This window comes from Tachypleus tridentatus, chromosome 9, assembly GCF_004210375.1.
Source record: "Tachypleus tridentatus isolate NWPU-2018 chromosome 9, ASM421037v1, whole genome shotgun sequence".
Classification (NCBI taxonomy): Eukaryota; Metazoa; Arthropoda; class Merostomata; order Xiphosura; family Limulidae; genus Tachypleus; species Tachypleus tridentatus.
In genome coordinates, this window is record NC_134833.1 from 167876892 (window position 1) to 167903389 (window position 26498).

Genomic DNA, 26498 nt, shown 5'->3' on the forward strand with positions numbered 1-26498 from the left:
GCAATGTGGTTGGATGAGGAGTGTCAGAGGTAAAAAAATGGAGATTGCACCAAAAATCAGTGAAGCAGGAAGTCATATGTAAACTGACCAATACATAAGCAGCAGCACAACATTATACTGAGTGGTCTGAAGGACACATAAGAGACCAAAACTGAGAAAGTGGTGCAATGAGAAGGCAGGCAAAAGTGCCCACAAGACCACAAGAAATCTGAAAATTGGATAGGTCTGAAGACCACGGTGCAGATTGATTCTAGTCAGTGAAAATATAACCAACATTTAAAAAAAACTTGTACTAAAACATAAAATTCTAGTAAACACCAAATTTATCCAGAAACCAGGAACAAAACTAAAGTCCATACTATGTAAAACTACACTGACAAACACAACACCAACATAATTTATAAAATACAATGCAACAGCTGTCACAACTTCTATATTGGAGAAACAAGCAGAAAAATGGAAACCAGATTCAAAGAACACAAAAAACACTCTAACACGTTTTCCACACTGCAACTCAAATAAATACAACATAACCATAGAAAACACCCAGACATGAAGTAGGGAAATTAACATAAACAAACATAAAAATAAAAAAATCCCTACTTATGCAACAACTGAAACCAAAGTTAAATCAATATTAAGAAACACCTTTATACCTATACTAATTAATAACCTAACATATACTGCAACGTCCTCTACAATCCCATAACCATTTACACTCTCATACCTGAGATACGTGCTCAGCAATGGTCAGTTGCAAACTCTCTTGGTTAACCTGAAGATGACCTAAGAAGGTCAAAATGCTCTTCTCTACTTTATTTTAATAAAAGTTTTAATACCTATACCAGCTGTCTTGAGACACATATTTACTTCAAGTGGGTTTCTCATCATAACAGAATACAGAACTTTAATGTTTAATATCCAGATAAATGTTCAACCATACTTTAAAGTGACTGTATTGATGGTGAATACAGAACTTTCCTTTACCCTTGATGTTATTAATATATCTTTGCTCCCATAACCACTTTTCTTTAAAAATGTTTTAGCTTTTCCATGAAGTCTTACTTCTTTCTGTTTAACTATTTTAATAGAAAGTGACTTTGAAACACACCTGGTCTTCCAAATCTTTTAGCTTTTCCTTCAGGACTGATTGAGCACTGTTTGATAGAGTGCTCTGTTCTTTCTGTTCAATTTTTTGAACAGCTGAACGTTTCTCCTCCAACTCTTGTTTCATGTTCTGTGAAGATTAAATAAAAGAACATTAGCTTAAAATGTTTTTTTATTTCATATGAAAAAAAATTATATTTTGTGAACTGTTGTGAATTAAGTATAATGTTCATGTACAAAGACGTTTTCTTATATTACACTAGATAGATTGTGATAGAATTTAATGTAGTTACACATTATATTATGACAAATGGTAAGAAGTTATACCTCTAAGTTATTCAGTTGATGCTGAAGCACTTCTGGTTCCATAACCACAAGTCCAGATTCTAGTTGAGAGACTACAACCTTCTGGTCAGCAACCCAGTGCTCTACGGTTTCCTTTAACTGTGTTACAGCCTCCCATTCATGGACAACATTGTTGATAGCCACTATACGTGATTCAGCCTAAGATATGACATTAACCAGATCTTAATGCATGTAATATACGCTGTGAAAGACAGGATGTGTTCTAAATACATTTCAATAATCAGTAAATTCATGTATAAATACAGTGTACTACATTCTGAAAATAAACTTATAAACTGATGTACAAAAGATATACATTGCTTTGTTCAACTGCAAGTAGCTGTAAGATGGAAGAAAAGTTTCAAAAGTAAATCAATCATTTTAGTATAGAGAAAGCTACTTTTGTCCCAGTAATGTTTCATAACAATTTCACCTGTTCAATAAAATCTTGTAGACGAATCTTGATTTGTGTTTCTCTCTCTGGCAAGGGTGAAACAACAGCATCCTCAGGACTGGATGGGCGGCTCAGAGAAGTAGTGGCTTCAACACAGCCTTGGATAGCAGTCTGTAGCTGCTGTCTGGCCATCACAAGCTGGCTGAGTGCCGTCTGGAAAAAACTAACATTCAATATTCTGATATACGTGGAAACAGCAAAAGATTGTTAACCTGTTGACTACCAAGTTTTTCAACTGCTACGGCAACTTTGAACCAAGTTCAAAATATAAATCTAATGCTTCTTCATTTTGTAATCTTTTTCATGATGCCATTTTGGATCGAAAATGAAACAATATGTAAGTAGGTCAAATGCATGTGTGGTATTGACATCTAGCGTTGAAGTTAGGTATTTTTGAGAACGAATTAACTCATCCGTGGCACTGAACAAGTTAAACATCTCTTCATAAATTTGAACTAAAGAAAATTATTAGTTATTTATTTTCTACACATCTACAAGACATCTCCATTTTCTGAGGTAAACCTTGCTATAAGTATATTCTTTTATTCCACATTTACTAAACATTTGTCTGTTTAGTCTATTTACATGGTTTTGTTACAATTCTGCAAAGACAATAGTATTATCTGTATCACAAAACTCTCTATTTTCAATAGACTTTCATGACTATGCCACAATAAAATGATGTTATGTCTTCACAAAAGTTTTTAGTTTTAGTATATCCACATGACTTCATCACACAAGACAAAGTACAATATTTACATTTAATAACAAGTACATTAAAAGTAAAATTGAAAGGTGATAGTTATGACAAGTTTGTTATATAACTCAGTAAGAGTTACATGCCATGTTTGCATTTCATTGGTGTCTAAGCTTTACTAATATTGTTGATGTTACATTACTTAAACCTCTGCTATTTTTTTATTGCCTTAGCTGAGTTTTGTGAACCAGCACTGCTCACGTACTTTACAAAACACTTGATGCCTGAGATACCAATGTATAAATATTGGCGACCAAACAAAGCACAAGGTTAGGACTAAAGAAGAATTGATAAGTAAAGTCAATTGAAATTCTGTCAGAAAATTAGTTTGATAACATAAACGTGAGGTTAGCCATCAAGTGAATGATTAGCCATAATAGGTGATATTTTAATGTGAATTTCACAGATTAATAAGGATAATAATTTGTCTTGTTAAAAGGTGTTCCATCTGTGTGTACTCTGATGAAAGATAAAGTTACATAAAGTTTGAAATACAACTATGGAAACCTAAGGAGTAACATAAGTGAATATATTACAGAATGTACAATATGAGACAAAGTAAAGAAAAACAGTCCATTTTATCAGTTGGGTTCTAAATTAATTGAATCAGCCTAAATAACTTTTGATAGATAAAAAGAATTATTTAGAGTTTTAGATAAATTTTGAATTCCTTCAATGTAACTACCTTTTGTGAATACTTCTGACTTGTTTTGAATACATTATTTTAAAACAAGCGAATTGTGCTGTCCATTTATTGTTTCAATTTATCACCAACATGTCACAGACACCTACTGCAGAAAAATCCTCTGCACACCATATTTCAAATCCTGACAGTCATCAACCATTATATCAAGTGTTATCATGTGAGAAACACTGTTCCCTCACGAGGTCAAATCATCTAATTCACACTTAATAAATAACACAGATTTAGTTCTTCTATTTACCTACAATTTACTGAAAGTATTATAATCTAATTACCAGCTACTACAAACAGGACCCAGGTCCTTGTACTTACTTAAAGTTTACTGAAAGTACCATTATCTTATTACCAGCTACAACACAACAAGACCCAGGTTCTTGCACTTAGTTAAAGTTTACTGAAAGTATTATAATCTTATAACCAGCTACTACAAACAGGACCCAGGTCCTTGTACGTACTTAAAGTTTACTGAAAGTACCATTATCTTATAACCAGCTACAACACAACAAGACCCAGGTTCTTGCACTTAGTTAAAGTTTACTGAAAGTATTATAATCTTATTGCCAGCTACTACAAACAAGACCCAGGTCCTTGTACTTACTTAAAGTTTACTCAAAGTATTATAATCTAATTACCAGCTACTACAAACAGGACCCAGGTCCTTGTACTTACTTAAAGTTTACTGAAAGTACCATTATCTTATTACCAGCTACTACACAACAAGACCCAGGTTCTTGTACTTAAAGTTTACTGAAAGTATTATAATCTTATTATCAGCTACTACACAACAGGACCCAGGTCCTTGTACTAACTAAGTTTACTGAAAGTATTATAATCTTATTACCAGCTACTACAAACAGGACCCAGGTCCTTGTACTTACTTAAAGTTTACTGAAAGTACCATTATCTTATTACCAGCTACAACACAACAAGACCCAGGTTCTTGCACTGACTTAAAGTTTACTGAAAGTATTATAATCTTATTATCAGCTACTACACAACAGGACCCTGGTCCTTGTACTTACTTAAAGTTTACTGAAAGTACCATTATCTTATTACCAGCTATTACACAACAAGACCCAGGTTCTTGTACTTAAAGTTTACTGAAAGTATTATAATCTTATTATCAGCTACTACACAACAGGACCCAGGTCCTTGTACTAACTAAGTTTACTGAAAGTATTATAATCTTATTACCAGCTACTACAAACAGGACCCAGGTCCTTCTACTGACTTAAAGTTTACTGAAAGTATTATAATCTTATTACCAGCTACTACAAACAGGACCCAGGTCCTTGTACTGACTTAAAGTTTACTGAAAGTATTATAATCTTATTATCAGCTACTACACAACAGGACCCAGGTCCTTGTACTTACTTAAAGTTTACTGAAAGTACCATTATCTTATTACCAGCTATTACACAACAAGACCCAGGTTCTTGTACTTAAAGTTTACTGAAAGTACCATTATCTTATTACCAGCTATTACACAACAAGACCCAGGTTCTTGTACTTAAAGTTTACTGAAAGTATTATAATCTTATTACCAGCTACTACAAACAGGACCCAGATCCTTGCACTTACTTAAAGTCTACTGAAAGTATTAGGTTGAGGAATAATTCGTGAGCGTTTTTAAATAATTTCATTCAAGCATTACATGCAAGACTATACAATACTTCAATGCATGAACACATTACACCCAAAACATTTATTATGATACTTTATTTCATGTAATACCTAGGTATATAGTATGCATTGTTTTAAACAAAATTGCAAGAAATTAAATGCGAAAAGCAGATGGTGTCGAAAATGCTCGATTTTGTCCACTTGACATTCCATTTAATGAGCTGAAAATGAAAGCAAAAATCAAAGACATATGAAAATCAAACACACCATCTATTAGAGCAAAAAATTATCTACCAAATGACATGAAATATTTTGTAAAGCGTTTCATTTATGAATATATTTTGTTAACTTAAAAAGACGCCACGAATTATTCCTCAACCCAATATTATAATCTTATCACCAGCTACTACAAACAGGACCCAGGTCCTTGTACTAACTTAAAATTTACTGAAAGTATTATAATCTAATTACCAGCTACTACACAACAGGATAAAATACAAAAACACAACAAATTAATAAGAAAGTTACCTTAGAATTATCTAGATTTTCTCTAGCAACCTCCAGAGTCAGATGAGCTGTTTCAGTTTCTTGAACAAGTCCAGGTTCTAACTCAGCCAGCAGCTTATCACATTGGTTAAGTGTTTCCTCATATGTACGAAACTTCTGAAAAGCCTGATTGAGACGTGTCTACGAAAAAACATTATTATTATTACTCCAATTCAGTGCTGTTCATTATCTCTGAAACAATTATGAAACTTTCTAAAAAAATTCAGTTGTAATCAGACTGATTTATGCTATTCTAATAAACTTTGTTGAGTTTGTATAATAAAAACCACAGAAGAGAAACATGCCATGCTAAATATGCTTTTTCCTAAAAAAAAATTAAAAATTAGATCTGTAAAAAGACAGTTATGAATGACAAATAAATTTCTAATGCATTTTGTTTACAATTTCTACTTGTTTCTTAAAGACAAATATTGTTAAAAAGATACAAACTTAGCAACAGTGTTTATCATTATTATGATTATTAGCCTAGGTGATCACCTAAAACAAGTTATTAATTCCAATCTAATTGTTGTAACTGTTAACAGGTACTGATAATTTATATCCTATGCTTCAGCTGGTAGTCCAACACTTTCATTAGGGAAAGGCTGTGTTTGTGGAAGACAGTAGCTGGGATTGAATCTCTGTCGTTCTTCATTGATGCTAAACGTAGAAGGTCTCTTTAGATAAACAACTAAAACGTAATATAAACAGATTAATAACACTGATTACCAAACTCTTATGTACCTAACAACAATGTGCACTAATTACCTCTATCTGTTCAGCACTAGCAAGAAGAGAGTCATAGCTTTCTTGGATGTTTGCTAATTGTTTATTTATCTGGTTCTCTATCGAGGGAACTCTTTCCTTGTATGTTTCTACAATAACCCGTCCTTTTGCCTTAACCCCGTCAATCACAGTCTGGTAGTTCTCAATTTCTTCCAAAACTTTCTAGAAATAAGAAGAAGCAACATTAATGTTTAGCAGCCATTAAACGATTTTCTGTTTTGACACTGGTAAAGTTAGGTTCAAATCATAAAATTACTAAAAACAGTTTTCCTTTTTTTGTTAATAATCTAAAATTATAAACGTAGTTAAGAAACAAGAGAAGATTAACACTATTAAATAATAAGAAAAAACATTTGGATTTAAAATTCAACAAACTTATTTTGGCAATTGTTAAACTTTAATTTCCGTAACAGAAATTTGATCTTTCACAAAATAGTTGTGAATTGAAAACCTTAAATCTGAGAGATGAATGATTTGTAAACAATGAAGTGACGTTAGTTAAAGGATATTTAATATTTCTTCACTTCAATGTAGTAGAAATAACATTCACTTTTTTAAAAGGTTCAAATTACAAACCTTGTGTTTTTCAAGATGGCCTTGAGTCTGAGGAAGACTGCTGATTTGTAACGAATGATGTGACATTAGATTGAAAGACATCTGAAGTAACCACTTCTCCGTTTCTTGGAGAGCATGTTGATAGTTCTGAAGAGTTTGAAGCTCACTCTCCAACTGACTCAGTATTTCCTGAGTATGAAAAGAAGTTCACGACATTGAGAAGTTACCCAAAAATGGACAGTGTGGACTAATTATTAAAGTATTTTGGGTATTTTAGTCCCAACTACTTAAGGTTGGTAATTTAGTGTGAATTGAATACAACCTATTTACCTCCCTATTTGAGCATACTTCTAGTCTTAAAACATTATTTAGTATTACCTACTAAACTTCTCTCACCTGACACCTATTTAATGATGCTGTCAGTCGATCTGTCATTTCTGTCAGGAGTTCAACAGCTTGGGAATCTTCTGTTTTCTCTGCTAACTCCTGAGCTTCAGCTTGAGTTCTGACAACTGCGGTTGTTGTTGTTCTATTTCCAACCTCAGATGCTTTAGTAAAATGTGATAGCCACATTAAATTTTGTTTTCATTCATACATAAACAGTTATATTAACATTTTGTTAGAAAGAATCAATTTATGTAGTATAATATAAATAAATCTTCAAATAACTTTAATTATAAATATGTCACTCCAATCATCTTGTGTTACTTAATTAAGCATTTACCTTATGATATTCAACAAATAATTTAATATACAAATATCTTTTGTTCAAAATTATAAATAGATTACTCTAAAGACCTGATAATTCCTATTCATACTTACTAGTTATGGTTCAAAAAATAACTTGTTATCAAAAATTCCTCTTTGGAATGAAAAGCAATACATTCACTGAATCATTTTCGTTAAAATGTAAAATTAAATATTTCACTCTATTATTGTTATAATTCCAGTAAAATATTTTTGTTCATCTCAGATGAAGTATTTAACCTTTTACCCAATTTGTTTAAAATCATTAAATCAACAATATAATATTTTACAGTAATAACAGCTACTTAAACTTTCTTAAGAAAACCATTATTTCAACAATATAATATTTTACAGTAACAACAGCTACTTAAACTTTCTTAAGAAAACCATTATTTCAACAATATAATCTTTTACAGAAATAAAAGCTACTTAAACTTTCTTAAGAAAACCATTATTTCAACAATATAATATTTTACAGTAACAACAGCTACTTAAACTTTCTTAAGAAAACCATTATTTCAACAATATAATATTTTACAGTAACAACAGCTACTTAAACTTTCTTAAGAAAACCATTATTTCAACAATATAATATTTTACAGTAACAACAGCTACTTAAACTTTCTTAAGAAAACCATTATTTCAACAATATAATATTTTACAGTAACAACAGCTACTTAAACTTTCTTAAGAAAACCATTATTTCAACAATATAATCTTTTACAGAAATAAAAGCTACTTAAACTTTCTTAAGAAAACCATTATTTCAACAATATAATATTTTACAGTAACAACAGCTACTTAAACTTTCTTAAGAAAACCATTATTTCAACAATATAATATTTTACAGTAACAACAGTTACTTAAACTTTCTTAAGAAAACCATTATTTTAACAATATAATCTTTTACAGAAATAACAGCTACTTAAACTTTCTTAAGAAAACCATTATTTCAACAATATAATCTTTTACAGTAATAACAGCTACTTAAACTTTCTTAAGAAAACCATTATTTCAACAATATAATCTTTTACAGTAACAACAGTTACTTAAACTTTCTTAAGAAAACCATTATTTCAACAATATAATCTTTTACAGTAATAACAGCTACTTAAACTTTCTTAAGAAAACCATTATTTCAACAATATAATCTTTTATAGTAATAACAGCTACTTAAACTTTCTTAAGAAAACCATTATTTCAACAATATAATCTTTTACAGTAATAACAGCTACTTAAACTTTCTTAGGAAAACCATTATTTCAACAATATAATCTTTTACAGTAATAACAGCTACTTAACTTTTTTTATCAGATTTTGTTAAAACTGTCAAGGTTTGGAAACTGTAAGAAACTATATATCAGTGTTAGATTTTCATCAGAGAAAACTTCATTATGATGGTGTTAAGATCTAGAGAGTTCATAACAGTTAGTACTGAGAAGCTTTTTGGATTACACAGAAATGAGAGTACAGTAAAAATATTTTTGACTGAGTCAGTTCAGTGTCAGGAAAAATTTCCTGGTGTTACGAGCGAAAGTTATACCATCTGTTCTGCTATTTAATTATTCTGTGAGTTTCATGTTTTTGTTTATTGATCAAAGATAGGTCAGTTAGGTGTACTTACTTTTATAGCATGTGTTGTAGTATTTGATTAAACTGTGAGATACGTGTTTGTTTATTGAACAGAATAAAACATCTACTATTAGTTCGAGAATTTGGCTTGAAAAATATATGAAGTTAAGCTTACACATGCTCATGGTGGTAACAAGAATTTATTGAACAAATATCAGTATGGAGAATAGAAAGTATAATTTTCTTTTAATGAAAATGTATTTTGGTAGGTACTTACTTCTAGTGACAAGATCAGCTATTCACATTCTGTGCTGCCCTTTATACACAAACGTGTACTTACTTCTAGTGACAAGATTAGCTATTCACATTCTGTGCTGCCCTTTATACACAAACGTGTACTTACTTCTAGTGACAAGATTAGCTATTCACATTCTGTGCTGCCCTTTATACACAAACGTGTACTTACTTCTAGTGACAAGATTAGCTATTCACATTCTGTGCTGCCCTTTATACACAAACGTGTACTTACTTCTAGTGACAAGATTAGCTATTCACATTCTGTGCTGCCCTTTATACACAAAGCGTACTTACTTCTAGTGACAAGATTAGCTATTCACATTCTGTGCTGCCCTTTATACACAAACGCGTAATACTTACTTCTAGTGACAAGATTAGCTGTTCACATTCTGTGCTGCCCTTTATACACAAGCGTACTTACTTCTAGTGACAAGATTAGCTATTCACATTCTGTGCTGCCCTTTATACACAAACGTTGTACTTACTTCTAGTGACAAGATTAGCTGTTCACATTCTGTGCTGCCCTTTATACACAAACGTGTACTTACTTCTAGTGACAAGATTAGCTGTTCACATTCTGTGCTGCCCTTTATACACAAACGTGTACTTACTTCTAGTGACAAGATTAGCTATTCACATTCTGTGCTGCCCTTTATACACAAACGTGTACTTACTTCTAGTGACAAGATTAGCTATTCACATTCTGTGCTGCCCTTTATACACAAACGTGTACTTACTTCTAGTGACAAGATTAGCTGTTCACATTCTGTGCTGCCCTTTATACACAAACGTGTACTTACTTCTAGTGACAAGATTAGCTGTTCACATTCTGTGCTGCCCTTTATACACAAACGTGTACTTACTTCTAGTGACAAGATTAGCTGTTCACATTCTGTGCTGCCCTTTATACACAAACGTGTACTTACTTCTAGTGACAAGATTAGCTGTTCACATTCTGTGCTGCCCTTTATACACAAACGTGTACTTACTTCTAGTGACAAGATTAGCTATTCACATTCTGTGCTGCCCTTTATACACAAACGTGTACTTACTTCTAGTGACAAGATTAGCTATTCACATTCTGTGCTGCCCTTTATACACAAACGTTAACTTACTTCTAGTGACAAGATTAGCTATTCACATTCTGTGCTGCCCTTTATACACAAACGTGTACTTACTTCTAGTGACAAGATTAGCTGTTCACATTCTGTGCTGCCCTTTATACACAAACGTGTACTTACTTCTAGTGACAAGATTAGCTGTTCACATTCTGTGCTGCCCTTTATACACAAACGTGTACTTACTTCTAGTGACAAGATTAGCTGTTCACATTCTGTGCTGCCCTTTATACACAAACGTGTACTTATTTCTAGTGACAAGATTAGCTGTTCACATTCTGTGCTGCCCTTTATACACAAACGCGTGTACTTATTTCTAGTGACAAGATTAGCTGTTCACATTCTGTGCTGCCCTTTATACACAAACGTGTGCTTATTTCTAGTGACAAGATTAGCTGTTCACATTCTGTGCTGCCCTTTATACACAAACGTGTGCTTACTTCTAGTGACAAGATTAGCTATTCACATTCTGTGCTGCCCTTTATACACAAACGTGTACTTACTTCTAGTGACAAGATTAGCTATTCACATTCTGTGCTGCCCTTTATACACAAACGTTGCACTTACTTCTAGTGACAAGATTAGCTATTCACATTCTGTGCTGCCCTTTATACACAAACGTGTACTTACTTCTAGTGACAAGATTAGCTGTTCACATTCTGTGCTGCCCTTTATACACAAACGTAGTGCTTACTTCTAGTGACAAGATTAGCTGTTCACATTCTGTGCTGCCCTTTATACACAAGCGTGTGCTTACTTCTAGTGACAAGATTAGCTGTTCACATTCTGTGCTGCCCTTTATACACAAAGCGTGTACTTACTTCTAGTGACAAGATTAGCTGTTCACATTCTGTGCTGCCCTTTATACACAAACGTGTACTTACTTCTAGTGACAAGATTAGCTATTCACATTCTGTGCTGCCCTTTATACACAAACGTGTACTTACTTCTAGTGACAAGATTAGCTGTTCACATTCTGTGCTGCCCTTTATACACAAACGTGTACTTACTTCTAGTGACAAGATTAGCTGTTCACATTCTGTGCTGCCCTTTATACACAAACGTGCACTTACTTCTAGTGACAAGATTAGCTGTTCACATTCTGTGCTGCCCTTTATACACAAACGTGTACTTACTTCTAGTGACAAGATTAGCTGTTCACATTCTGTGCTGCCCTTTATACACAAACGTGTACTTACTTCTAGTGACAAGATTAGCTATTCACATTCTGTGCTGCCCTTTATACACAAACGTGTTCTTCAGGGATGCTACAAGCCTTGTGGAACTTATAATATTCCAACACATCTCTCAAGCAAATGATCAGTAATCATTCCTCAACCAGTAGTAATGTATAATGTTCATGTGACACGTGTCACTCCATCTACACTTCTCTGCCAAACCTTCACTTCCATGTTTGGCAGGTATGAGCTGCTAAGAAGTGGGTAGGAAGGGTGAAAGTGAGGGAAAGTAAGTATATGTTGGAAATACATTTTCGTTATAGGAAATTATAACTTTGGATATGGTGCTTACCTCCTCTCACAAGATTAGCTAGAACCTCACACTGAGAAGAAGGATGCCACATCCATATCAACACTACCATTCTACTTTCAACTGAATGGTTCTATCCAATTTTATTAGTGGAACCCATTCACTAGGGTATCTCCATGTTCGACCACCATGGAAAGTGGCAAGGGCTCCCATGCTCCACACAAACATGAGGTGGGGGTGGTGAAAATGCATTGAAGAGACCCAAGGACTGTTTCACCAGAGACAGTGCAACGGGTGACCATGAAACCCTATTTTGAAAGCAGACCTTACTGAATTATTCACTGAAAGCATAAGAGGGATGAGCAGCTACCCCCTTCTGCTTTATTCATGCAGTTCATGGGTGGCATGGTTTGGAAGGGATATATTTATAAAGCAAGTACCGAGAGGTTGGTGACCTTCTACTGATCTTATGGAATGCAACATCTCTACAGTGACTGTGGGGGAGCCATGGACAAAAGCACATATGTGAACATGGCATACGGTGTATATCTTGATGTTACGTAATATCTGGTCAGGCACCATTCACACACACATGACAAAAATGAAGAAGAAATGCCCCTGAAAAAGAAGAAAATGAATAAAATGTTTAAGTTAAAGTCACACTGAAGCCTGCAGAATGGTCACAGGTGGAGAACAAAACCCAGATGCAGATAAAAGTGTAATGAAGATACTGGAAGTTGAATGTACTTGGCATAGTCCACAAATGGATGTAGAGAATCTCCTTCAATAGGCAATGAAGGTGAAAAGAATGAGAAAATGTGAGAAAACACACTGAATGGATGGAAACATTGGATATGATGTAGGATAAAGAAGGTAGACAGGAGTAGGCCAGACACACCAGAAGGTGGACCCTATTTATAAGAGAGAAGGATGGCCAGGGAATAAAAAGACGACTGTACATACCCTGAAGGGTAGCTGTACATGCAATACCATACCTTAGAGCCCACACTACACACAGCAATCAAATGTGGTCCAGACAAAGGTGAAGACAGGAAAATAGGAGAAAAAGAGGAACAATGTTCCAAACTGCTGCAGTATTAAGATAAAGAAGAGAAGATAGGTAGAATGATAAAGAGTAAGTGAAACTAAACAGCTTGCTGTATTCACCACACTGTGCACTCACCAATGTTCTTAACTCTTTCTGCAACAGGTCGTAGTAAGAAAGTGATAAACTTCCTAGCATCAAGCCTGATTTCTGTGATGTTGTTTAGTAAAGCAAATAATGGTGCCAGAGGAAATGCAACCACAAAATTGTGACAAATCCAAACTGCAACACTGGAGAAGGGAACAAATTACAGAAACGTTTATTAATTAAACTGTACATTTAATGTTTGAGGAAGTTTTTATGATTTAGACAGTTAAATATATTAATGTAATTAATGGACTACAATAACAATAATACATGTGGTGACTCCTTGGAAGTATCCCACTTTATTACACAGAAAATCTAACCAAACAAAACAGCAATATTCACAGGTCAAGAGAAGGAGGAAACATTTCTTAAGGGACAAATAAAACTAAAAAATAGTTCACAGTGAATGTAAAGTCAGGTTAACCATATTAAAAAACCCTGCCAGTGAAAGACCTTCCATCTGCGCTAGTACACTTCCATAGAAACAGACAAACGGAAGGATCTAACAGGGAGGTGACTCTACATGGGAAGAGAGATCTGCTCACCAAGATCCAGACAAACCAGATTGGAGAGATTGAGATGTAAAGTGGGGGAATGAGGTTGATGCAAAAAGGAGGGAAGCAGAGGAATAGGAGCAGGTGGTAAGAGGAGCAGACACTGGAGCTTTGGAAACAAAGGCTGTGCTGGCTAATGGAATGCAAACAGGGGGGCCCAATGAGGAGTGGAATGTACCAGAGAAATTACCCAACAAAACAATCAAATGGGAAAATAAACATTAAAATATGTGTGAAAACAACTCTGGCTGAAAGCACTGAAATCCAAAGCCTGTGGAGGAGGTACAAGTAACCAAAAAGGAGGAAACCATGTATTGAGGCCTTTTGGTAAAGGCATCAAATTTGATTAAATTTCCTCAAAAGTAAAAGTCCCTGAAAACAAGTAAATAGAAAGACCCCTCCATGGGAGAGATTCAGCCCAGGCACGAAAGACAATATGCAAGTGGATTGAAAGCACCCACCACATAACATGTGATAAGAGAAATATGATGTAGATGGTACCAGTACAGAAGATCTAATGTTAACAGAATAGCAATAACCTGAATACTGGGGAAGGACCAGTACAGAAGATCTAATGTTAATAGAATAGCAATAACCTGAATACTGGGGAAGGACCAGTACAGAAGATCTAATGTTAACAGAATAGCAATAACCTGAATACTGGGGAAGGAAGGAAAAAAAAACATAGGTTGGAAATCAGTACATGTAAAATGACAGGAGTAAAACACACAAACCTGAGACAGAAATTCCAAGAAGACTTACAAGAACACCCAGGTTGGGAACTGAAATGATCAGCAAACTCTAGAGGTGGTGAAAGACAAAGTTCTTGTCAGCAAACAAAGGCTCAGCAGTTTTTGGTAGGAGTCATGGTTAAGTGTGGAGAGAAAAGTTGGACCGTTTAATATTTAACCTTCCAAAGCAGATAAATCTATCATTGAGCTACCAGCATCTGAGGCTCACAAAAAAAAAAGCTAGCCTTTGTTGTAATTCCCAAAGTAGTAAGGTTAACTTTAGATCACGTTGCACAGAAAAGTTTCACAAAGCTTGAGTTGAGAAATAAAGCAATATGAATTAACCGAAAAATATCAAGAACCTGTATCACAGAACGGCTGGTATGGATATCAATACAAATACAACGTTTCAACCTCCCTAGGCCATCTAGATAGAAATACACTAACTCCAATGAGAGGGGACCACAAGTCTTGTAGCAGACATAAAGAAAAACTTCACATACAGAGGGCAGCACTGAACAAAAATCGCTAATCTTGGGGATGGAGGTTGACAATTGCCATTATTTTTTACTAAATAACCCATTAACAGAACACATTACAACAGTCATCTTTTGCATTTAGGAGAGAAATGTAGTTTTCTCACCTTATATTGTTCAAAAAGTGTTCTAATTTCCACAATGTCTCCTTTTGTCTTAGGTGGACTAATAAGTTTTCTCTCTAAGTCTTCTAGCCACTGTCTGAAGTTAGCACTGTTCTGATTGAACTCTTGCAGCCTGGCTAGGACTGACGAAAGAAGAGCAGTAGCCTCACTTAGCTGTTGACTGAATGTCCCCAGTTGATCACGATAAGAATCAATTTCACCTCTTAAAGCTGACTGAGCTGCATCTGGCAGTGATCCTGAGGTGCGAGTACCAGCCTCACAAGTAGTGGCTAACAGGTGTTGTCCTTCAGGTAGTGATGTTGCAAGATTCTAAAAACAAAAGTTTGGATTTATTTTTCCTTGATGAATAATCATTAAGTTTGAGTATCTAAGAGTAAATAAGATCCACTTTTCAGTCTGAGGAAAAAAATAACTTAACTGCTCTGGTTAATGATAAGTCAGAGTAAACAAACTACGTTTGATTATTAATCATACCTATAAATAAACTACGTTTGATTATTAATCGTACCTATAAATTATATATAATTGTAAAAAAATCTTCAAAATCAGCTAAATGTTTAATACTAAAGATGCTTCGCAGGATTTAACAAAATGTAAAATATATGATAAAACATATTCATTTCTTCTAGGAACTCAATTAATAAAATTAATTAAAAATACCTTGAGACTATGAATACGTTCTTCAAGAGAGCCTTGGTCTTGAGTTGGATTTCTGTTTTCCTGCAAAGTTGCACAACTCTTCTGTATCCATTGCAGGTATTTCTCTTTGAGATTTGAAAATTCACTTTGATAACTGAGAGCTTTTTCCAGCTTTGGTATTGTGTCCTTGTGTAGAAACAGAAAAGAAAGGTTATACAAACTATATATTTCATCATGTACTTGTGAATACAAGTGTCATGAAAGTCTAGTGTTTTTCATTCTACTCATGTACAAAACTGTGATAAAAAATCTGTTGTCATCCTAGTATAAAGTAAAAGAAAGACTTATTGTTCCAGTGTTTCCTGGTATAAGAAACAACAGCAGTAGTGTTGGTAAAAAGTCTAGGGTTTTCATTTTGTCCTAGTGCAAAAAACAAGTACAAGAAAAATGTGAAGTTCTACAGTTATCACCATGTTATTGTGCATAGAACAAATATAACAGTAATATAAAAGTCTAAGGTTTTCACCATATTACTGTGTATAGAACAAATATAACAGTGATATAAAAGTCTAAGGTTTTCACCATATTACTGTGTATAGAACAAATATAACAGTGATATGAAAGTCTAAGGTTTTCACCATATTACTGTGTATAGAACAAATATAACAGTGATATAAAAGTCTAAGGTTTTCACCATATTACTGTGTATAGAACAAATATAACAGTGATATGAAAGTCTAAGGTTTTCACCATATTACTGTGTATAGAACAAATATAACAGTGATATGAAAGTCTAAGGTTTTCACCATATTACTGTGTATAGAACAAATATAACAGTGATATGAAAGTCTAGGATTTTCATCATGTTTTTAGTGTAGAGAACAATAATGATAGTAAAGAGACAGTCAAACATTGTTCACTGTAAAATAAAGTCCACAGTCATTTCTAACTCTTGGAGCTAGCAAGTTTATATTCATTCTAATGACATCAGAGAATAAGAATCACTTTTATCTGATATTTATACCCAATACAACTTACAGTAATGCTAGTTAAAAGGGATGAATAAGATGTTGATAGTTATACCCAATACAACTTACAGTAATGCTAGTTAAAAGGGATGAATAAGATGTTGATAGTTATACCCAATACAACTTACAGTAATGCTAGTTAAAAGGGATGAATAAGATGTTGATAGTTATACCCAATACAACTTACAGTAATGCTAGTTAAAAGGGATGAATAAGATGTTGATATTTATACCCAATACAACTTACAGTAATGCTAGTTAAAAGGGATGAATAAGATGTTGATAGTTATACCCAATACAACTTACAGTAATGCTAGTTAAAAGGGATGAATAAGATGTTGATAGTTATACCCAATACAACTTACAGTAATGCTAGTTAAAAGGGATGAATAAGATGTTGATATTTATACCCAATACAACTTACAGTAATGCTAGTTAAAAGGGATGAATAAGATGTTGATAGTTATACCCAATACAACTTACAGTAATGCTAGTTAAAAGGGATGAATAAGATGTTGATAGTTATACCCAATACAACTTACAGTAATGCTAGTTAAAAGGGATGAATAAGATGTTGATAGTTATACCCAATACAACTTACAGTAATGCTAGTTAAAAGGGATGAATAAGATGTTGATAGTTATACCCAATACAACTTACAGTAATGCTAGTTAAAAGGGATGAATAAGATGTTGATAGTTATACCCAATACAACTTACAGTAATGCTAGTTAAAGGGATGAATAAGATGTTGATAGTTATACCCAATACAACTTACAGTAATGCTAGTTAAAAGGGATGAATAAGATGTTGATATTTATACCCAATACAACTTACAGTAATGCTAGTTAAAAGGGATGAATAAGATGTTGATAGTTATACCCAATACAACTTACAGTAATGCTAGTTAAAAGGGATGAATAAGATGTTGATAGTTATACCCAATACAACTTACAGTAATGCTAGTTAAAAGGGATGAATAAGATGTTGATAGTTATACCCAATACAACTTACAGTAATGCTAGTTAAAAGGGATGAATAAGATGTTGATAGTTATACCCAATACAACTTACAGTAATGCTAGTTAAAAGGGATGAATAAGATGTTGATAGTTATACCCAATACAACTTACAGTAATGCTAGTTAAAAGGGATGAATAAGATGTTGATAGTTATACCCAATACAACTTACAGTAATGCTAGTTAAAAGGGATGAATAAGATGTTGATAGTTATACCCAATACAACTTACAGTAATGCTAGTTAAAAGGGATGAATAAGATGTTGATAGTTATACCCAATACAACTTACAGTAATGCTAGTTAAAAGGGATGAATAAGATGTTGATAGTTATACCCAATACAACTTACAGTAATGCTAGTTAAAAGGGATGAATAAGATGTTGATATTTATACCCAATACAACTTACAGTAATGCTAGTTAAAAGGGATGAATAAGATGTTGATAGTTATACCCAATACAACTTACAGTAATGCTAGTTAAAAGGGATGAATAAGATGTTGATAGTTATACCCAATACAACTTACAGTAATGCTAGTTAAAAGGGATGAATAAGATGTTGATAGTTATACCCAATACAACTTACAGTAATGCTAGTTAAAAGGGATGAATAAGATGTTGATAGTTATACCCAATACAACTTACAGTAATGCTAGTTAAAAGGGATGAATAAGATGTTGATAGTTATACCCAATACAACTTACAGTAATGCTAGTTAAAAGGGATGAATAAGATGTTGATAGTTATACCCAATACAACTTACAGTAATGCTAGTTAAAAGGGATGAATAAGATGTTGATAGTTATACCCAATACAACTTACAGTAATGCTAGTTAAAAGGGATGAATAAGATGTTGATAGTTATACCCAATACAACTTACAGTAATGCTAGTTAAAAGGGATGAATAAGATGTTGATAGTTATACCCAATACAACTTACAGTAATGCTAGTTAAAAGGGATGAATAAGATGTTGATAGTTATACCCAATACAACTTACAGTAATGCTAGTTAAAAGGGATGAATAAGATGTTGATAGTTATACCCAATACAACTTACAGTAATGCTAGTTAAAAGGGATGAATAAGATGTTGATAGTTATACCCAATACAACTTACAGTAATGCTAGTTAAAAGGGATGAATAAGATGTTGATAGTTATACCCAATACAACTTACAGTAATGCTAGTTAAAAGGGATGAATAAGATGTTGATAGTTATACCCAATACAACTTACAGTAATGCTAGTTAAAAGGGATGAATAAGATGTTGATAGTTATACCCAATACAACTTACAGTAATGCTAGTTAAAAGGGATGAATAAGATGTTGATAGTTATACCCAATACAACTTACAGTAATGCTAGTTAAAAGGGATGAATAAGATGTTGATAGTTATACCCAATACAACTTACAGTAATGCTAGTTAAAAGGGATGAATAAGATGTTGATAGTTATACCCAATACAACTTACAGTAATGCTAGTTAAAAGGGATGAATAAGATGTTGATAGTTATACCCAATACAACTTACAGTAATGCTAGTTAAAAGGGATGAATAAGATGTTGATAGTTATACCCAATACAACTTACAGTAATGCTAGTTAAAAGGGATGAATAAGATGTTGATAGTTATACCCAATACAACTTACAGTAATGCTAGTTAAAAGGGATGAATAAGATGTTGATAGTTATACCCAATACAACTTACAGTAATGCTAGTTAAAAGGGATGAATAAGATGTTGATAGTTATACCCAATACAACTTACAGTAATGCTAGTTAAAAGGGATGAATAAGATGTTGATAGTTATACCCAATACAACTTACAGTAATGCTAGTTAAAAGGGATGAATAAGATGTTGATAGTTATACCCAATACAACTTACAGTAATGCTAGTTAAAAGGGATGAATAAGATGTTGATAGTTATACCCAATACAACTTACAGTAATGCTAGTTAAAAGGGATGAATAAGATGTTGATAGTTATACCCAATACAACTTACAGTAATGCTAGTTAAAGGGATGAATAAGATGTTGATAGTTATACCCAATACAACTTACAGTAATGCTAGTTAAAAGGGATGAATAAGATGTTGATAGTTATACCCAATACAACTTACAGTAATGCTAGTTAAAAGGGATGAATAAGATGTTGATAGTTATACCCAATACAACTTACAGTAATGCTAGTTAAAAGGGATGAATAAGATGTTGATAGTTATACCCAATACAACTTACAGTAATGCTAGTTAAAAGGGATGAATAAGATGTTGATAGTTATACCCAATACAACTTACAGTAATGCTAGTTAAAAGGGATGAATAAGATGTTGATAGTTATACCCAATACAACTTACAGTAATGCTAGTTAAAAGGGATGAATAAGATGTTGATAGTTATACCCAATACAACTTACAGTAATGCTAGTTAAAAGGGATGAATAAGATGTTGATAGTTATACCCAATACAACTTACAGTAATGCTAGTTAAAAGGGATGAATAAGATGTTGATAGTTATACCCAATACAACTTACAGTAATGCTAGTTAAAAGGGATGAATAAGATGTTGATAGTTATACCCAATACAACTTACAGTAATGCTAGTTAAAAGGGATGAATAAGATGTTGATAGTTATACCCAATACAACTTACAGTAATGCTAGTTAAAAGGGATGAATAAGATGTTGATAGTTATACCCAATACAACTTACAGTAATGCTAGTTAAAAGGGATGAATAAGATGTTGATAGTTATACCCAATACAACTTACAGTAATGCTAGTTAAAAGGGATGAATAAGATGTTGATAGTTATACCCAATACAACTTACAGTAATGCTAGTTAAAAGGGATGAATAAGATGTTGATAGTTATACCCAATACAACTTACAGTAATGCTAGTTAAAAGGGATGAATAAGATGTTGATAGTTATACCCAATACAACTTACAGTAATGCTAGTTAAAAGGGATGAATAAGATGTTGATAGTTATACCCAATACAACTTACAGTAATGCTAGTTAAAAGGGATGAATAAGATGTTGATAGTTATACCCAATACAACTTACAGTAATGCTAGTTAAAAGGGATGAATAAGATGTTGATAGTTATACCCAATACAACTTACAGTAATGCTAGTTAAAAGGGATGAATAAGATGTTGATAGTTATACCCAATACAACTTACAGTAATGCTAGTTAAAAGGGATGAATAAGATGTTGATAGTTATACCCAATACAACTTACAGTAATGCTAGTTAAAAGGGATGAATAAGATGTTGATAGTTATACCCAATACAACTTACAGTAATGCTAGTTAAAAGGGATGAATAAGATGTTGATAGTTATACCCAATACAACTTACAGTAATGCTAGTTAAAAGGGATGAATAAGATGTTGATAGTTATACCCAATACAACTTACAGTAATGCTAGTTAAAAGGGATGAATAAGATGTTGATAGTTATACCCAATACAACTTACAGTAATGCTAGTTAAAAGGGATGAATAAGATGTTGATAGTTATACCCAATACAACTTACAGTAATGCTAGTTAAAAGGGATGAATAAGATGTTGATAGTTATACCCCCAACTTACAACTTACAGTAATGCTAGTTAAAAGGGATGAATAAGATGTTGATAGTTATACCCAATACAACTTACAGTAATGCTAGTTAAAAGGGATGAATAAGATGTTGATAGTTATACCCAATACAACTTACAGTAATGCTAGTTAAAAGGGATGAATAAGATGTTGATAGTTATACCCAATACAACTTACAGTAATGCTAGTTAAAAGGGATGAATAAGATGTTGATAGTTATACCCAATACAACTTACAGTAATGCTAGTTAAAAGGGATGAATAAGATGTTGATAGTTATACCCAATACAACTTACAGTAATGCTAGTTAAAAGGGATGAATAAGATGTTGATAGTTATACCCAATACAACTTACAGTAATGCTAGTTAAAAGGGATGAATAAGATGTTGATAGTTATACCCAATACAACTTACAGTAATGCTAGTTAAAAGGGATGAATAAGATGTTGATAGTTATACCCAATACAACTTACAGTAATGCTAGTTAAAAGGGATGAATAAGATGTTGATAGTTATACCCAATACAACTTACAGTAATGCTAGTTAAAAGGGATGAATAAGATGTTGATAGTTATACCCAATACAACTTACAGTAATGCTAGTTAAAAGGGATGAATAAGATGTTGATAGTTATACCCAATACAACTTACAGTAATGCTAGTTAAAAGGGATGAATAAGATGTTGATAGTTATACCCAATACAACTTACAGTAATGCTAGTTAAAAGGGATGAATAAGATGTTGATAGTTATACCCAATACAACTTACAGTAATGCTAGTTAAAAGGGATGAATAAGATGTTGATAGTTATACCCAATACAACTTACAGTAATGCTAGTTAAAAGGGATGAATAAGATGTTGATAGTTATACCCAATACAACTTACAGTAATGCTAGTTAAAAGGGATGAATAAGATGTTGATAGTTATACCCAATACAACTTACAGTAATGCTAGTTAAAAGGGATGAATAAGATGTTGATAGTTATACCCAATACAACTTACAGTAATGCTAGTTAAAAGGGATGAATAAGATGTTGATAGTTATACCCAATACAACTTACAGTAATGCTAGTTAAAAGGGATGAATAAGATGTTGATAGTTATACCCAATACAACTTACAGTAATGCTAGTTAAAAGGGATGAATAAGATGTTGATAGTTATACCCAATACAACTTACAGTAATGCTAGTTAAAAGGGATGAATAAGATGTTGATAGTTATACCCAATACAACTTACAGTAATGCTAGTTAAAAGGGATGAATAAGATGTTGATAGTTATACCCAATACAACTTACAGTAATGCTAGTTAAAAGGGATGAATAAGATGTTGATAGTTATACCCAATACAACTTACAGTAATGCTAGTTAAAAGGGATGAATAAGATGTTGATAGTTATACCCAATACAACTTACAGTAATGCTAGTTAAAAGGGATGAATAAGATGTTGATAGTTATACCCAATACAACTTACAGTAATGCTAGTTGAATAAAGGGATGAATAAGATGTTGATAGTTATACCCAATACAACTTACAGTAATGCTAGTTAAAAGGGATGAATAAGATGTTGATAGTTATACCCAATACAACTTACAGTAATGCTAGTTAAAAGGGATGAATAAGATGTTGATAGTTATACCCAATACAACTTACAGTAATGCTAGTTAAAAGGGATGAATAAGATGTTGATAGTTATACCCAATACAACTTACAGTAATGCTAGTTAAAAGGGATGAATAAGATGTTGATAGTTATACCCAATACAACTTACAGTAATGCTAGTTAAAAGGGATGAATAAGATGTTGATATTTATACCCAATACAACTTACAGTAATGCTAGTTAAAAGGGATGAATAAGATGTTGATATTTATACCCAATACAACTTACAGTAATGCTAGTTAAAAGGGATGAATAAGATGTTGATAGTTATACCCAATACAACTTACAGTAATGCTAGTTAAAAGGGATGAATAAGATGTTGATAGTTATACCCAATACAACTTACAGTAATGCTAGTTAAAAGCGATGAATAAGATGTTGATAGCGAAACAGCTTTTTCACGAATGGGTGGATAGGATGTTACATCCAGTAGTGTTTCACATTTCTGGTTTACCTCTTCAATATCAGGCTTGTGGAAGCATGCTTCTTCATGAAGGGCCTTATAAATATGAGGAAAAATTGAACTGATAAGAGAAGGAAGCACAGAATATTCACTAAAATATAATTTCACTGAATGATTCCTTTTGTTTGGACTCATCTTAAGAAAACAGTGTACATATTTAGCTCACTTACTTTCAGTTCATTTAGCTGTTCCTTCCCCGACTCTGGCGGTGCTGCTAACACAGATTTAGTCATGTTTTCAAAGCGCAACAACCATTCAGCACAATGGCAATAAACTGCTTGAAATTCTCCCCAGTACTGGAGACATCTGGAAATGTTTTGTTCTACTTCTCCAACAAGAGCTTGCAAGTGTTCCCATTCCATGTTGATTAGTTCTAATTCCTGTTCAATTCGTTCCTGCCCAGCAAGTGCTAATTTCTCTTTCACAGTATTCCCAAGACTATTAGCTTTCTCAACTAATTTCTCACCATTTGGAAGGCTCTCTTTTACCAATAATAACTCTTCCTGCTGCTGTTGTATAGTTGAATGATCACCTACACATTCTCCACATTTCTGAACCTTCAGTTTCATTTCCTTCAACCATTTTTCTGTCTCCTGTTTGGTGCTACTGTATGTCTCCAAATCTTTAATTTCAATTGCTAATACAGAAACAGCTTTTTTAAGAGTCTCCATTAGATTCTGAAACTTTTCAATACTGTTCTTTGCCACATCAGCATCCTGAGGGTTTTTTTCCATGCCTTGATTAAGCCGATCTATTGTTTCCCTGCGAATGTCCATGTCTTTGAGAATGGCACGATAATTATCAAAGAGATATTTTTTTTCTGTTATGGATATCAGCTCTTGCCTTGAGTCAGCATTAACTGTGTTCTCAGTTTCTTCCAGATACTCCTGAAACTGTTTCAGAATTTTGGTGAATTCATCTAGCTCTGCAATCCGACTAGCCAGGTATCTGCGAGCATCAGATATGTCCTTCACCAGTTTGTCAAAATCAGTTTTAAGGTTTTCAGCATCTTCTTGAATGGAGCTAATTCCAGAAGAGTCAGTGTTTACTATGACCTTTTCTGTGAGTTCTAGGACATATCTTACTTTGTTCTGACCTTGTTCCATGTTGGATGCTAGAGACTTCAAGCTATTTAGTTTAGCATTAAGTTCATCAACACTATGTGATGGTCGGCAGCAATCTTTAAGTCTTTCTCGAGCAATATCAATAAACTCAATGCATTCTGTTAGCATGCACTGTTGCTGCTGATGTTCCTGGAAGTGCTGTTCCAGCTTGTGCATCACTTCCTTAGACAGAGAGAGAAGGTTGCTATACTTGGTGGACAACTGGGTAAAGGCATTAGAAATACTAGAATCGGAGTATGTTTCCAGGAGAAGCTGGGCTCTTACATTTAATTTATCAAATTCAGCCTGCCAATCAAAAATGGTTTGCAGATGTCCCTGTTGAAAACAAAAAGTAACCAAATCATCCAGAAACCAAATAACATAAAAGATATGTTATAATATAGAAGTAATTCATTATGATAAGAAACCCACTTGAAGTAAAAATGTTTTCTTAATATGGCTGGTTTAGGTGTTAAAACTTTCATTAAAATAAAGCACAGATCAACATTTCTACCTTTAAAACCCATATCAGCTGTCTTGAGAATATAGTTCTAATTTAGAACATCATATTCTAGGAGAGTGCATGATGCTAATTGAACATCCCATCGATTGGCAACTATAGAAAATATGTTCCATAACAGAATGATAATAATTCTAAACTATGTTGATTTATAAAACATCACACCAATCTTAGAAAATATATTATGCAATAATATGAACTTTAGAAACAATATTGTATTATAGAATGCGATACCGATTTTAGACAATATTATTTACTATAATATAATAAATAACATTAACTACAGTTTTTAAAATAACACATAGATTTTAAAAATATTTTCTACAAAAGAGAATTTCAAGTACCTGAAACTCCTCTAAGCGAGCTCTTTTCTTGAGTAGGTCTGCTTGGAGTGTCAGGAATGACTGTAGAAGTGGCTCTGTTTCTTCTACCCACTTAGAACACTTCTTAAACTGTTCTTCATATTCAGTCCATTTAACCATACCAACATCAATGGATGACTTCATCTCATCCACATTGGCTTTGAATTGTTTGTACTCATCCTCAATTCTTTTTACATCCATGTCAACCACATTTTTCTCAGCTTGTTCTTCAAGTTGTTTCTTAGTTTCTTCACTTAATGCTAAAGCATGATTCAGTTTCTGTAATCCTTCTTCCTGCTCAGCTTGCAGCACCTACAGCAGGATAAGTAAACATTATTAGTATCTGTAAGTACATCCTACAGCAGGATAGGTAAACATTAGTAGTATCTGTTAGTACATCCTACAGCAGGATAGGTAAATATCAGTAGTATCTGTTAGTACATCCTACAGCAGGATAGGTAAACATTAGTAGTATCTGTTAGTACATCCTACAGCAGGATAGGTAAACATCAGTGGTATCTGTTAGTACATCCTACAGCAGGATAGGTAAACATCAGTAGTATCTGTTAGTACATCCAACAGCAGAATAGGTAAACATTAGTAGTATCTGTTAGTACATCCTACAGCAGGATAGGTAAACATTAGTAGTATCTGTTAGTACATCCTACAGCAGGATAGGTAAACATTAGTAGTATCTGTTAGTACATCCTACAGCAGGATAGGTAAATATCAGTAGTATCTGTTAGTATGTCCTACAGCAGGATAGGTAAACATTAGTAGTATCTGTTAGTACATCCTACAGCAGGATAGGTAAACATCAGTGGTATCTGTTAGTACATCCTACAGCAGGATAGGTAAACATCAGTAGTA

At 33.2% G+C, this 26498-nt stretch overlaps 1 protein-coding gene across 1 annotated transcript in view; it reads right to left on the reverse strand.

The window, feature by feature from the left end:
- Nucleotides 1–26498, reverse strand: part of LOC143227576 (muscle-specific protein 300 kDa-like) — a 134068-nt gene that overhangs the window by 70453 nt on the left and 37117 nt on the right. Inside the window, 13 exon segments of the mRNA XM_076459005.1 lie at nt 1112–1237; nt 1435–1611; nt 1886–2059; nt 5518–5676; nt 6304–6483; nt 6898–7065; nt 7273–7373; nt 7376–7424; nt 15219–15545; nt 15897–16061; nt 23527–23679; nt 23814–25082; nt 25611–25940. Of these exon segments, the coding sequence (XP_076315120.1) occupies nt 1112–1237; nt 1435–1611; nt 1886–2059; nt 5518–5676; nt 6304–6483; nt 6898–7065; nt 7273–7373; nt 7376–7424; nt 15219–15545; nt 15897–16061; nt 23527–23679; nt 23814–25082; nt 25611–25940 (3378 nt within the window).